The sequence below is a fragment of the Fistularia commersonii genome, chromosome 23 (assembly GCF_037954325.1).
Source record: "Fistularia commersonii isolate RoL2024-O1a breed Wild chromosome 23, RoL_Fcom_v1.0, whole genome shotgun sequence".
NCBI lineage: Eukaryota > Metazoa > Chordata > Actinopteri > Syngnathiformes > Fistulariidae > Fistularia > Fistularia commersonii.
The window spans coordinates 13,113,888-13,130,727 of NC_141306.1; the positions used below are offsets into that span (position 1 = coordinate 13,113,888).

General features: G+C 42.9%; 1 protein-coding gene across 1 annotated transcript in view; it reads right to left on the reverse strand.

The window, feature by feature from the left end:
- Nucleotides 1–16,840, reverse strand: part of cntfr (ciliary neurotrophic factor receptor) — a 230,864-nt gene that overhangs the window by 103,687 nt on the left and 110,337 nt on the right. The window contains exon 4 of the mRNA XM_086171003.1: nt 286–519. Within this exon, the coding sequence (XP_086027129.1) occupies nt 286–519 (234 nt within the window). The remainder of the gene's footprint in view (nt 1–285; nt 520–16,840) is intronic.

Sequence of the window (16,840 nt, forward strand, 5' to 3'; positions counted from 1 at the left end):
ATCCTTCTACCCAGATCTTCTCTTCTGTCCAAACAATCTCCATCCCCCTCACTCCCAAAGAGGAACCTCAACATCTTCACCTCTGCAACCTTCTGCATTCTTCTCAGTGTCTACAAACACCGTAGCTGCTCTACAATTCCGTCTTCTCCACTTATTTGACCCTTTCTTCTCCACTTGTGACCCAAAGTGCGACCTTGATCAGCCACCTTCTCACATATTGGAGGAGACCCTCACATCTTCTCCGGGTGGAGGGTCAGATGCCGACCGGCGGTCCGGGTTACTCACCGCCGATGTGGAGGTTGATGGAGTCTCGGCGTTCTCCGTGCGGGTTCTCGAAGCAGCTGTAGAGGCCGCTGTGGCCCAGGTCCACCTGGGGGAGGATCAGCCGCGGGCCCTCCAGGCGGTGCTGGGCCCTCACGTCCGTCCCGTTCACCTTCCACGACACCGAGGCGTTGCTGTCCAGCGAGCCGCACTGCATGGTCACGTCGCTGCCTATCCGCTCGTACTGGTTTCTGCCGACTGGGGAACAGAAGAGAACAACTCAACATCTCCACGGGTCTGGTGTCCTCCAGGGTCTCCTGCTTTGTGGCTGAATTAAAAAGCACAATCTGGGATTCTGATCAGGTTCCGGAAAACATCCAGCCGTCTCCCGTCGGGTTTAAACCAAGTTTTTATTCCCGCTCGGATCTCGGGGGTCACCACCTCCGGGGTTCGGCGAACGACGACCGGATCAACAATCAATCAGCGGACAATGAGATGATATTGATTTTTCGCAAGGGGAAAAAACACAAGCGGCGAGGGGAGGGGACGCAGAGCGGCATCAGGGCTTCCTTTTAAAATGTAATCATTTTTATTATTATCATTTTTTTTTTTCTTGTTGTAGGATTAAGTTTGGATTTGTTATTGCTTTGGTGATTTTTTTCCCCCTCGCCAGCCCCCTCAACTTTTTCTGTTTATTTTATTTTTTTTGTTTTGTCTTGAATGGTTACTATGGTCATGCTGATCTAGTTATTGTGTATTATCAAGTATTTATTATTGACACCTTTTATTATGTATATATTATTTGTGTATTTAGTTATTCTTTAAAAGGCAGGTTCTCTAAAAGGTGCCTGCAGATCCCCAGTTTATTAGTGGGTTCCAGTAAAATAATTTCTCAAAGTATTTTTTTTCCTAATCGATATCCTGAGTGGAATGAATGAAATAACGAATGGATGAAACTTGCAGTTCAATGTGTAAATATAATAGAAGTGATAAAATTCCGATGAATCTTTGATTCATTCTTTCTTCCTGTCTTCCTTCCTCTCCTCTCGGCCGGCCTCCGCCCTCCGTCTCCGTCCTCCGTCTCCGTGACGACGGTGCAGCTGTCAGAGCTGCTGTTCCTTCTATATTTCATGCACCAAAGCAGCTCCATGTATATTTAATATGACAAGATCCCCGTCCCTATTAACATTAACCTGACACCCATGTTGTCTCTCTGTCGCTAACTCCCCTGACACACACACACACACACACACACACACACACAAACACGTGCACACACTGCCCAGTCTGTCTGAAAGTTGCGGTGAGAGCCTGTGTGTTTGTGTATACATAAATATGAATATAAAATAAATATAAATATAAATATAAATATAAACAGAATACACATTTTTTTACATAGGAAGATCGAAAGAAAGGGAGGAAAGTTCACTGTTCACTCGATCGCATTGCTGACAGTGATTAACATTGCGAGGAAAGGAAAGGAAAGGAAAGGAAAGGAAAGGAAAGGAAAGGAAAGGAAAAGAAAAGATAGGAAAGGAAAGGAAAGGAAGAAGGAAAGGAAAGGAAAGGAAAGGAAAGATAGGAAAGGAAAGGAAAGGAAAGGAAAGGAAAGGAAAGGAAAGGAAAGGAAAGGAAGAAGGACAGAGGAGAGGAAAGGAAAGGAAAGGAAAGGAAGAAGGAAAGGAAAGGAAAGGAAAGGAAAGGAAAGGAAAGGAAAAGATAGGAAAGGAAAGGAAGAAGGAAAGGAAAGGAAAATATAGGAAAGGAAAGGAAAGGAAAGGAAGGAGGAAAGGAAAGGAAAAGATAGGAAAGGAAAGGAAGAAGGAAAGGAAAGGAAAAGATAGGAAAGGAAAGGAAAGGAGAGAAGAAGAAAGGAAAGGAAAGGAAGAAGGAAAGGAAAGGAAAAGATAGGAAAGGAAGGAAAGGAAAGGAAGAAGGAAAGGAAAGGAAAGGAAGAAGGAAAGAGGAGAGGAAAGGAAAGGAAAGGAAGAAGGAAAGGAAAGGAAGAAGGAAAGAGGAGAGGAAAGGAAAGGAAGAAGGAAAGGAAAGGAAAAGATAGGAAAGGAAAGGAAGAAGGAAAGAGGAGAGGAGAGGAAAGGAAAGGAAAAGATAGGAAAGGAAAGGAAGAAGGAAAGGAAAGGAAAGGAAAGGAAAGGAAAGGAAGGAAAGAGGAGAGGAAAGGAAAGGAAAGGAAAGGAAGAAGGAAAGGAAAGGAAAGAATAAGAGAGGAAAAGGGGAGGAAATGAAGGAAAAATTAATGAATGACTGAACGAATGGATGATTGTCTGAGGTGAATATCCTACAAGGCTGAAACCCCACTGAATGTTTTGAAAAGACTTTTGCTATGAAACACACACACACACACACATTTATGAAGAAGTCAGTCAGTTCCAGAGCGCTGCCTGCCCCGGGTGCATCACGGGAGGACGGCGGAGCGACACGCGTTATACCCGTCGACCATTGGTAACCATGGCGACGGAGGAAACCGTAACAACGGGCGAAACCATCAGGACGGGGGTCGCGACCTCGCCGGCGATATTGTCGTCAGGCCGATCCATTCCAGTCGATCCCCCTCTCTAATAGAGGTCGCACAACGAGGCTTCTCTTCCCACACCTTTACGGACAAAATTAAACATCCGTCGGCGGCGGCGGCAGCGGCGGCGGCGGCGGCGGCGTTGGCGGCATTATCTCTGCGTTCCTCTTTGTTTACCCCTCCCTTAGTTAATCCAGCTGTCACCAGATGCAGGGGTTTACCCTTATCTTGTTCTCACTCCGGGTTCCACCCTTCCCGTCTCGCTCTTCACCACTTCCTCGCTTCCTCCCCCCTCTCACCTTGAAACGCCGCTCCCTCTCTCCTTCTCGCTCGCTTCTGGTTGTTTACAAAGTAGATGAGCCCGGGAGTCGCCGCCATTTTTAATTTCACGCACACACTCGCAAACACTGATGGCAGACCATCGGGAGCACGCGGCGGTCTGCGTCTTACAATTAAGCATGGACAGGGAATTGAACCACTGACACACACACACACACACACACACACACACCTAATTTCCTCACACACGAGTTAGCGTAATGATATTTAGCTCGAGTGCAGTTGATCTCCCGGTAAAAGTCTCAAGGTCGAACGCTAACATGGGAGGGTGAAAGACGTGAGGGTTCAAAATCAATCAGCGTTCCAGACAAGGCTGGGGGGGAAAACTCACTCGTGATTGGACGAGAGGCGGGGTTCACACTGCACCGACCAATCACACGCCACATAGAGACAATCCGTTCACCAACTTTTTCACGGTCAATGCAGGTTCTCCTCCTTCCTTCCAGGAGAACCTGGTGAGGAGGAAACAGCAGCGAGAAGGGGATCCATATGGACGCCCAGGAATAGAAGTGAAAAAAAAGAACGTGGAAGCGTTTCGCTTTTGCGTTCGTCTCTGAGAATAACAAATGAATTCATCTGATGTTCTCCGCGTTCAGTGATGAACCCGGGCCGGAGGATCAATTACCCAGCAAATTATCATTCACAAGTGTTGGGGGAGGGGGGACCCCTGTTTGAACGGCTGATTAAATACTGTCTGCTCAAATTACTCGTTTAGACACGGACAGGAAGGTGAGTGTGGCGACACAGGGAGACTGTATTATTATTATTATTATTATTGTTGTTATTACTGTTATTATTAATTTTATTATTATGATTATCATTATTATTATTGTTGTTGTTGGTATTATTATTATTATCATTATTATTACTATTATTATTATTATCATTATTATTATTGTCATTATTATTATTATTATTATTATTATTATTATTATTATTATCATTATTATTATTATTATTATTATCATTATCATTATTGTTGTTGTTGGTATTATTATTATTATTATTATTATTATTATTATTATTACTATTATTATTATTATCATTGTCATTATTATTATTATTTTTATTATTACTATTATTATCATCATTATTATTATTATTATTATTATCATTATCATTATTGTTGTTGTTGGTATTATTATTATTATTATTACTATTATTATTATTATTATCATTGTCATTATTATTATTATTTTTATTATTGCTATTATTATTATTATTATTATCATCATTATTATTAGTATTACCATTATCATTATTATTATTGTTGTTGTTGGTATTATTATTATTATCATTATTATTATGATCATCATCATTATCATCATTATTATTATTATTATACAATGTTATAAATTGTAAAATAACATTACTATACAATGTAATTCTTCTTCTTCTCCTATTGTCTTTTCCCTTCGGGGGTCGCCAGAGTTGAATAAACCTTCTCCATCTAACCTTCTTTGATGTATCTTCCTCTCTCACACCAACTACCTTCATATCCTCTCTCACTACGTCCATAAATCTTCTCTTTGGTCTTTCTCAAGACCTCCTGCCTGGCAGCTCCAATTCCAGCATTTGTCTACCAATATATTCACCATCCCTGCTTTGTACATGACTGAACCATCTCAGTCTGGCTTCTCTGACCTTCTCTCCGAAACATCTAACATGTGCCGCTCTCTGATGGACTCATTCCTGATCCTATCCATCCTTTTCTCCACCCATTCCATTCTGCTTGAACCCGTCTCTTCACCTTTTCCACACTCTCTCTGACCTCTTGACCCCAAGTACCCGAAATCCTCCAACTTCTTGATCTCCACACCATTCCACCCACATTCCTCTCATTCACATACATATACTCTGGTTTACTGCGACTAACTTTAATTCTTCTTCTTTCCAGCGCATACCTCCAACTCTCTAGATTTTCCTGTTCCCTGCTCTCTCCCTGCTCATCACCCATGGAGGTTCCTGTCTAACCTCATCTGTCAGGCTGTCCATCACCATTGCAAACAAGAAGGGGCTTACAGATGATGAGTCCCACCTCCTCCTTGAACTTCTCTGTTACCCCTTCAGCACATATCACCACTGTCTCACAGGTAGCATACATGTCCTGCACCAGTCCAACATACTTCTCTGCCACTCCAGATTTCCTCATAGAACACCAGAGATCCTCTCTTGGCAACCTGTCATGAGTGGTTTCTAGGTCTACAAAAACACAATTCAGCTCCCTCTGGCCTTCTCTGTACTTCTCTATTAGCCTTAAATACTGCATCTGTAGTAGTCTTTCGAGGCACAAAGTGATATTGCTGTTCACAAATGCTGACCTCTGCTCTCAGTCTAGTTTCAATGACTCTTTCCCATAACTTCACTGTATGGCTCATCAACTTTATCCCTCTATACTTGCTGCAATTCTGCACATTCCCCTTTAAAAAAAAAAAATAAAAAATGGCCACCATCACACTTTGTCTCCATTCTTCAGGCACCTTCCCACTCTTTAAGATCCTGTTGAATAACCGAGTCAGAAACTCTACCGCTGCCTCTCCTACACACTTTCACACCTCCACAGGTATATCATCAGGTCTTCCCATTCTTCATCCTCTTCAATGCCTTCCTCACTTCACTTTTACTAATCTCTGCTATTTTGGTCTACAATAGTCACTTATTCTGCCCTAGCCTCTCTTTCTTTTTCCACATTCATCAGTTCTTCAAAGTACTCTTTCCATCTTCTCATCACTCTTCTAGCATCTGTCAATATATTTTCCTGTCTATCTTCAATCACCCGGACCTGTTGTACTTCTTTTCCATCTTCATCTCTCTGTTTCGCCTATCTGTATTGATCATTCTCCCCATACTATGTCCAATTGAGCATACAAGTCATCGTACGCCCTTTGTTTTGCCTTTGCTACCTCGATCTTTACCTTACCTTGTATCTCCCTGTCCTCCTGTCTGGTCTCTTCAGTCCTCTCAGTATCCCACTTCTTTTTCGCTAACCGCTTTCTCTGTATACACTCCTGCACTTCCTCATTCCACCACCAAGTCTCCTTATCTACTTTCCTTCCAGATGATACACCAAGTACTCTTCTACCTGTCTCCCTGATAACACTAGCTGTAGTTGTCCAATCATCTGGAAGCTCTCCCTCACCACCCAGAGCCTTTCTCAACTCCTCCCTGAAAACCATGCAACACTTTTCCCTTTTCAGCTTCCACCACTTTGTCCTCTGCTCTGCCTTTGTCCTCTTGATCTTACTTGTCACCAGAGTCATCCTACAAACCACCATCCTATGCTGTCTGGCTACACTCTCACCTACAACTATTTTGCAGTCACTGATCTCTTTCACGTTGCCTCATCTATACAAGATGTAGTCTACCTACATGCTCCTACCTCTGCACTTATAAGTTACCCTGTGTTCCTGTCTTTTCTGGAAAAAAGTGTTCACTACAGCCATTTCCATCCTTTTTGCAAAATCTACCACCATCTGTCCCTCTGCATTCCTATCCTGGATACCAAATCTGCTCATCACTTCTTCATCCCCTCTGTTGCCTTCACCAACATGTCCATTGAAGTCTGCTCCAATTACCACTCTCATCTCTGGGGATGTTCTGCATCCCTTCATCTACTTCATCCCAGAACTTCTCCTTCTCCTCAAACTCACATCCCACTTGCAGGGTAAAGCCACAAACAACATTGAGCATCCCTTCAATTTCCAGTTTCAGACTCATTGGCCTATCTGACATTCTTTTCACCTCCAGAACAAGATAACGCCTGGTCCATTTCTCATCCTGTCAGCACCATGATAGTACAACTTAAAACATGCTCCTAAACTTTTACCCTTTCTACCTTTCCAGCTGGTCTCCTGGACACACAGTATATCCACTTTCCTTCTCTGCATCATGTCGACCAGCTCTTTACCGTTTCCTGTCATAGTCCCAATATCAAAGTTCCTACTCTCAGTCCCAGATTCCGGCTTTTCCTCTTATCACTCTCCTTCCGAACACGCCTTCCTCCTCTCCTTCTTTGACCTACAGTAGGCCAGTTTACATTGGTTCCTTGAGGTCATTTGTACCAATGCGGTCATTGTTAACCCTGGCCACGACTGATTCAGTATGATCCAGTTATTATGTTTGATTCCAATGTTATATGATATTATATTATATTATATTATATTATATTATATTATATCACATCATATTATATTATATCATATCACATCATATTATATTATATCATATCACATCATATTATATTATATTATATTACATCATATTATATCACATCATATTATATTATATTAATTATTATAATACTTTACAATATTAGCAGCAGCAGCAACAACAATAAAAAAAAAAAAAATGACATTTGATAATAACAGCACTAATTATGATGATAGCGATAATAATAACAATAATTATTTTTATTGTTGTTATTAGTTATTGTTAGTATTACTTCAGCCACTATTATTTTATTTATTGATATTATAAAATAGTATTATTATATAATGTCAATTATTATATGATATTAATCCAAAATCTAACAAGAACAACAGCAGCAACAATATAATAATAGTGATAGTAATAACTATTGTTGATGTTTTTTTTTCACTACAATTGATAATAATTGAAGTTGGCTTATCTTATCTTATCTTATCTTATCTTTACCAGATGATTGACAGATGTCGATTGAGCTGATTCCAACTCCTGAGTGAGTCAAAGCGGTTTATTTTATGTTAACTGTTTGCTGAAAAACTCATGTGTCCTCATGCGGGGACAGAACGTCCCTGCATGAGGACACATGAGTTCTTCAGGGACGCCATCCAGCCGCCTCCCGTCAAACACTGTGTTTGTCAAAGAACCCAAAGTAGGTTATTTAAGATTATTTTAAATGAAATAAGCCTCTGTCCTCATATGTGGACACTCTTTGGAGTTACCTCAAAGACAACACAAAGCCTTTATACTCCTTTAATTCCTATTGATCCTAAAGGGAGGAGACGCGTTTTAAAGTTAGGACAGTAAATGTAACACACACACAAGGGCACAGAAAAGCTAGGACTTTTTTTTTTTTCTATTACAAAAACTTTCCATCCATCTAAGTTTTAGCGAAGATTCAGAGACTTAGGCTGGGATTTATTTATTTCTTTTAAAAGAGCTAAATCCTTGCCGACGTGGAGAATTCTCTCTTATTCCAGCTTAGGGAACTCAATCCTACGTCAGCTGTCAGTCCCCGTCTGTTGCCTAGTAACTGAAAGCACTTTTCTCATCTTGCAAAGCTATTTGTAACCCGATAGATTTTCTGATTGAGAGTTAATTTCGAGGCAGATGAGTTGGAGACACACACACACACACACACACACACACACACACACACACTCCGGAAACTAAGGGCCCTGCAGCCGAAGCCTTCCTTCTCTGCCTTCTTGAAACTTCAAAGTAATTATAAAGGCTCAAATCCCTTTAAAAAATAGCAAAAAATAAATCAATAAACAAATAAATTGTATTTCCAAAAGAGGTTTTTGAAGAATTTCCCAGAAACAGCTATGGATATTCTGCTTTTAAGATACTTTTTTTTTTTTTTAATCCAGTGACAAACATCATCTTAGAATCTAAATTTCATTTAATTTAAATCAATGAGACTGAGTAATGAGTGAGTTTACGTCTCTTTAAAATACATTGATTATTTTATTTTATTTTATTTTATTTTATTTCATTTTATATATTTTATTTTATCTTATTTCATTTAATATATTTTATTTTATTTTATGTTTAAGAATATGCATTAAACATTTCATTTAATGAAGTCCAACATTTTTGAAGGATTCAGTTTTATTTCATTTTCTTTTCTTTTCTTTTCTTTTCTTTTCTTTTCTTTTCTCTACAGCCCATTGTTTAAGAATATAATATTTCATTTAATAAAGTCTAACAAGACACATCAGTATTTGTGAAGAATTTTATTTTATTTTGTTTTACTACTTTGTTTAGTTTGGTTTGTTTGGTTTAGTTTAGTTTAGTTTTGTTTTGTTTTATTTTGTTTTTGTTTTGTTTTTATTTTGTTTTGTTGATGTGACATCCAAAACCCAGCTGAAAATATAATAACTCCTACTCTGACTACAGGATAAATAGTTTTGTGAATGAATGAATGAATGAATGAATGAATGAATGAATGAATGAATAATTGAATAAATAAATGAATGAATGCAAGATCACCTTCTGCAATTGAGTTTCCAGACAGCAGATATTGTCCATATCGAGGTAATTCCCTTCCAACCCCAGGCAAATTTTGCGTCGGGAAATAACACAGCAGAAAAGCAAACACACACACACACACACACACACACACACACTCACACACACTCCTCTTGACTAGTCTGGACGGATCTGTATAATGGGGGAACCAGCTGCGCGTCTCCTCATGTATCGTTTTTGTGGGCGCTATCACTCTGCATCTATGGCTTCACTTTGTCCGTGCACAAGCGTGTGTGTGTGTGTGTGTCCAAGCGTGCGTGCATGTGTGTGTGTATCTCCCGGTAAGAAAGCAGCTGTAAGTTACGATCTCGCTCCTTGGTGCTGGCGTGAAATGAAATTGAAGTTTGTCGCTGGGAGCCTGATTTACTATCTCAAAGTGTATTCCCAGGGTTGCTGAGTCCCCACGAGCCCTCGTGCGCGTGTGTTTGCGTGTGTGTGTGTGTGTGTGTATTTTCCTCTCCACGTGCGCAGATTCATTGACATGCCAAGCAGTAACTCACTATCACATTTATCAACGAATCACATTTGTATGCCTGAGGGGAGCCGTGCCTTTTTGAGCGTCTAACAGGCCGGCATCGTATTGGCTGAATCTCTGCAAGCGTCCTCAGTTAAGGTTTAGAAGATCACCATTCTCACCAGGCTACACGTGCTGATGTTGCCGCGGCAACCGTTTCTGAAACAGACGGACGGGCTGTGTTTATTTTGGAGTTTTATCTGAGAGGATGCGGTGGAAAAAAAAACGGGTTCGGATGCAAAACCCCAACTTTGTAAAGCGAGGAAAAGAACCGAATCATTCATTCATTCATATTTTCATCAGAGCTGTGCGGCCAATCACAGCTGAGATTGGACCGATGGCGAGGTTCACCGCCACATATGGATCACATGTAAACAAACCATGCACACGCCTGGAAACGGCAGGGTCTCCAAACAACCACCAGCGTGTTTTCGGACAGCGGAGGAACCAACATGGAGATGGAATCCCACAACTAAAGTAAATAATCGCCTATGTCACTCGCAGTTAATGACATTTCTACCGACACCAGCCTCTTTGCGGAGAGAAACAGGAGCTTTTTATCTTCTTTAATCCCTTTTCTCTCCTTTTAAGGGCCTCCATTGATCACGCTGTTACTCCGCCAGACAAACACCCCATCACCTCCGCCGTCCTCGGGATGCGAAAAGCAGCGGCGGATTATTATTTATCGCATGTTATCCAGATCCGACCGCGCCGGAGCTGAGAAACTCTGATCTAAATATCAAAAAAAAAAAAAAAAAAAGCCCCTTTGGCCTGCAGTTTGTGTTCTGCTCATAATGATTCCAGATCCTCTGTTATTGAAACCGTCTCATCTCGTCCGGTGCCGTCATCCGGCCTCGAGCCACGCATCCTTATTCTCCGCAGCTTTGATTTCTGGCATCGGGGCGGCGGCACGGAAATGATAATATTAATCTAAATGTCATGGGCTGATGGTTAATGATGCCGCCGCCGCCGCCGCCGCCGCCGCCGCCGCCGGAAAATGAGTCGCGCGACGCCCCGACCTGCCCCCGCCTTTGAGTCGGGGTCGGCGGTGCGACGCCGCTGGTGAGACGGAGGCGGCACAGGTGTTCACCAGGGGAAGTGCAGAGTCCGACGTTAACGTTAGCATAGCCGCTCTTTGACCGGGCTCTTCTGAGCTGAAAGGTGTCACGGTTTCTAATGCTCTCCACTCACATCCTGAGGGAAATGACTCTCATGTTTGTGTGTGTGTGTGTGTGTGTGTGTGTGTGTGTGTGTGTGTGTATACTGTATGGATGGGATCATGAAAACATCTGTCATGGGCAAATTATAGAATTGCTAATATAGTGTCCGTTACACACACACACACATGCACACACACACACACGCACACACACACACACACACATGCACACACAAGCACACACAAGCACACACACACACACACACACACACACTCACAAACACCCACACACACAGATGGACAGACGGACAGAAAGGGGATATTGAGTTAGCTTGATGACACGCACTGTAGATTGTGATCACACACACACACACACACACAATCTTACACACACATATATACACTGAAATACATACACACACATATCACTTGTCATGTGGTCACATGGTTAATTACGTAAAAGTCCTTTTCACAACGTTGCCAAATTGAGAAATCGCTAATAAAGAGTCTGTTGCTGTTTGGAATGAGGCAACTCTAACTTAACACACACACACACACACACACACTACCACACACACACTACCACACACACACACACACACACGAACTTGCACACAAACGTGCAGAGATGGACAGACAGACAGAAAGGGGGTATTGTGTAGTTAGCGTGATGATACATAGACGCGCATACACACACATACATAAAAACACACACACACACACATACAAACACACACATATCAATTGTCATGTGATCACATGACTGATTACGCCAAAGTCCTATTCACAAGGTTGCCAAACTGTGGAATTGGAAATAAAGAGTCTGTTGCTGAGTTTGGAACAAGGCAACTCTGAGCTATCACACACACACACATGCACACACACACACACACACACACACACACACACACACACACACACACACACAAACATGCACACGCAGAGCCGGACAGACAGACAGAAAGGGAGTATTGAGTTAGCTTGATGCTGTATGGTGTCTGTTGCTGTGTTTGGAACAAGGCAACTCTAAGTTAACACACACACACACACACACACAGAAATACACACACACAGAGTCGAAGTACTATTAATGAGGTTGTTTTGTTTTGTTTTGTTTTGTGTTTTGTTTTATTTTGTTTTGTTGACCCTGGGTCAGACCTCTTCTGGACACCTTGTGGAGAACCTTGGAGAACCTGTCAGGAACCGACCATGAGATACCTGACGACCAAAATTAATTCAGACTCATGGAGCTCCTCCTTCCAGCAAATATCCATAGATGCTCCCAAACTTCTCCATTTAAGGCGGGAGAAGCTCCTGCGTGGAAAAGGCTCATTCCTCATCGGAACTACTTTTCCTCAGCAGGTTCTTCGCCTGCCTCTGAAAATCACAACTCCTCGCTGATTTACACCACTGCCGTCCGATTAAATGAAAAAAAATAGGCCCGGCGCATATTGGGGGAAGACTGTGCATGGCGCTACAGACAACCGCACATGCTCTCTCTCTCTCTCTCACACACACACACACACACACACACTTCCTCTGCAAACATCTTGGAATTAAGTTAACACTTTATCCTCTCCTGTCTCTCGTTCCCACAGAGAGATTAACATTCACTCTCTCTCTCAGTATTTGACTCTCCTTTCAAGTGAGGCAGCTGCAGCTGTGTGTGTGTGTGTGTGTGTGTGTGTGTGTGTGTGTGTGTTGCGGCTGTGTGTGCGAGGGTGCATGAGTCAGGGCACCAAATAAATCCACTTCCTGTTTCCTGCCATCTTATCTCTCCATCGCACTTGTGCGCTTACAGTGTGTGCACAATCCCTCAATGCGTTCATAAGAGAGTGTGTGTGTGTGTGTGTGTGTGCGTGTGCGTCTATGTGTTTGTGTGTGCGCATCTGTTTTTGTGTATGAATGTGTATGTATGTGTTTGTTTTTGCGCATGCGTGTGTGAGTGTCTGTTCGTTTGGATGTCTATGTTTGTAAGTTTGTGTGTGTGTGTGTGTGTGTGTGTGTGCATGGGTATCTATTTTCATGTGTGTACACGTGTGTGCATGCTGGATTTTGATTGTGTGCATGTTTATGTATCAGTTTGAGCATGTGTGCGTGTCTGTGAAAATGTGTGTGTATCTATATGTGTTAATGTGTGGATGTTTATGTGTGTGTGTGTTTGCGCGATCTGGTTTGTAAGAAAACAAACAAGGAAAACAAAAACAAATCAAGCGATTGATGAAGTGATCAATACTTCACCAGAAGGATGAGGAGGAACTGCGGAACTGAACTGAGCGCTTGCTCTTCTACATCCGGTGTGAATGAGAGAATGAATGGTTGCACGTCGCTATATGCATCCCTGTGATTGGTCGATTTAGGGTGAACCCGCCGCCTGTCCCTGCTGTCATTGGACGAGAAGGATACACAGTTTCCTCATCCCTATATGCGTCCCTGTGATTGGTCGATTTAGGGTGAAGCCACCGCCTGTCCCTGCTGTGTAGTTAGCGTGATGACACATAGATGCGCATACACACACACATACATAAAAACACACACACACACATATCAATTGTCATGTGATCACATGACTGATTACGCCAAAGGTTGCCAAATTGCAAATAAAGAGTCTGTTGCTGGGTTTGGAACAAGGCAACTCTGAGCTATCACACACACACACACACACACACACACACACACACACACACACACACACACACACACGTGAACCCACCGCCTGTCCCTGCTGTCACTGGACGAGAGGGATACCCAGGTATCTCATCGCTATATGCGTCCCTGTGATTGGTCGATTTAGGATGAACCCGCCTCTCGTCCAATGACAGCAGGCGGCGGAAAATACTATGTATGTGTGAATGAAGAATATAATTAAGTAGAGAACACGTCCGCAGTCTCCTGAGGCAGCATCTCCATTATCGTCTCCATTGTTTCACCACATATTAGCGAAAAGCTAGCACGGACCCACCTCCCCTGCACCCGGCCTCTGAAGGTCAACGCTAACAGCGCCGCTAGTTTATTCCACCAACGTGCGACGTGGGGAAAATTGAAAACGAGGGACGGCGAGGAAGGAAGGAAGGAAGGAAGGAGGAAGTTAACCAGGTAATAAGGATCGGACATTAGAATAAAACGGGCGGAGGGTAGATGAGACGAATGGCCGTCTTAATGAGCGGCCTGTGATAGATGGCAACGCTCGGCTAGCTAGCGGCGACCTCCGCCGCGACATTGACGGGAGGACGGCGAGCGGGAATTCACAAAAAAAACAAAAAAAAAAAAAGAAATAACCGAGAGATGTCGACGCGCGGACTGACGCTGCGTTTAATGTCCTCCATTCGGCTCGGGTCATAAAGGTCATAAAGTAGATTTAAATATATCTAAAATTAAAAATATCATTTATTCAACTTCTGTACTGCTGATCATTTGGTTGTCGTGTGTGTTACTGCGTGTGTGTGTATCTATATGTGACGGTACCTGTGTGTGTATCTATGTGTATGCGTCTATGTGTTTTTACCTGTGTGTACCTGAGTGTGTGTTTCTTTGTGTATCCACATGTATGTGTGTATGTGTGAGTATCTGTGTGTTTCCCCGTTTGAATCTGCATGTGTGTCTGTTTTTGTGTGTATCCATGTGTGTGTGTGAATCTGTATGTATTTATGTGTATATGTGTGTGCACCGGTGTGTGTATCCCTGTGTGTATAACCTCTTCTGTATGACCTGTGTGTGTATCCGTGTATGTATCCATGTGTGTACCTGTGTGTGTCGAGCCATGTGTATATATGATGTGTGTATGTGTGCATCCATGTGTGTATCTGTCTGTATCCATGTACCTGTGTGTGTAACCTCTGTGTGTAATCTGTGCTTGTATCCATGTGTGTATCCATCTTGTGCACCTGTGTGTGTGTGTGTGTGTATCTTTTTGTGTATCCCTGTATGTATCAATGTGTGCTCTTTTGTGTGTATCTGTGTGTGTACCCATATCTGTATCCATGTGTATCTATGTGTGTATTCATGTCTGTGTCTGTGTGTGTATCCGTGTGTGTATCCATTTGTGTATTCATGTGTGTATCTGAGTGCATGCCTGTTTGTATATCAGTGTGTGCACCTGTGTGTATCTCCATGTGTACCCCATTTGTATCCATGTGTGCACCTGTGTGTGTTCCCGTGTGTGTACCCATACCTGTATCCATGTGTGTATCTACGTGTGTACCCATGTGTGTATCTGTGTGTATATTCATGTCTGTATCCGTGTGTGTGTTCATGTCTGTCTCCAAGTGTATATCTGTTTGTATACTAGTGTGTGTACCTGTGTGTGTATCCATGTGTGTATCCATTTGTGTATTCATGTCTGTATCCGTGTGTGTGTGTGTCCATGTCTGTTTCCAAGTGCATGCCTGTTTGTATATCAGTGTTTGCACCTGTGTGTGTATCCCCGTGTGGACCCATGTGTGTAACCATGTCTGTATCCATGTGTGTATCTATGTGTGTACTCATGTCTGTGTCCGTGTGTGCGTTCATGTCTGTCTCCGAGTGTGTATCTGTTTGTATACTAGTCTGTGTACCTGTGTGTGTATCCATGAGTGTATCTGTTTGTGTATTCATGTGTGTATCCGAGTGCATATCTGTTTATATATCAGTGTGTGCACCTGTGTGTGTATCCCCATATGTACCCGTGTTTGTATCCATGTGTGCACCTGTGTGTGTTCCCATGTGTGTACCCATGTCTGTATCCATGTGTGTATCTACGTGTGTATTCATGTCTGTATCTGTGTGTGTATTCAGGTGTGCATCCGTATGCGTATCTATTTGTACATCAGTGTGTGCACCTGTGTGTGTATCCCCATGTGTACCCCGTTTGTATCCGTGTGTACACCTGTGTGTGTATTCATGTGTGTTTCTGTTTGTATATCAGTGTGTGCACCTGTGTGTGTATCCATTTTTTTTTTCCTTTCTATCCTCTGTATCCCAGTCCCACCCGAGGGCATCCTCCACACCACAGGTGGCAAATAACGCCAACTTAGACACACACACACACACACACACACACACATCTTCATCAGACTTGACATGTGAGCACGTGCGCGTGCACGGACAGGCGACCGCCCTCCTCCACGGCTCAGAGGTGAAGGAGTGTCAGCGTGTTCTGACGGGGAGGGAAAGCGGCGGCGGAGCTTCGCGGGCTCTCGGAGCCGGAATGTCAGTGCACGTCATGGACGGGCGTGCGAGTGTGAGTGCGAGTGTGAGTGTGAGTGTGAGTGCGAGTGCACGGGGAAGGAAAGAAAAACAGAGGAGAGAAAAGAGGGTCGGGAGGAAAGAGTGACGGAGGAAAAGACAAACAGAACGAGGGAGACGGACAAAGAAAACAATTTAATGGAAGGAAAAAAAAGCTTTCACTTTAAGACTTCAAACGATATCAAGTGCCGATCATAGAACTGAGTGAGCCTCCTGAGACACACACACACACACACACACACACTCGCAAACACACATGCACACTTGCGCACATACATGCTTGAGAGGAAAATTCTTAGGATGTAAAATAGATTGGATGACATCAGGGGAAAGAAATTAAGTGAGAAAATGGGGAATGAAAAGTGAGTGAAAGACTTTTCAAACAACTGAACACACACACACACACACACACACACACACACACACACAATGGGTCCAGCGTTCTCCCGCCTGTCGAGCCGTAATGACATCCAGGTATGTTTGCTCTTCATTTTACACGGCTCATCACAGATCCCAACACGGTATCAGCACAGGAGCTATGTGTGTGTGTGTGTGTGTGTGTGTGTGTGTGTGTGTG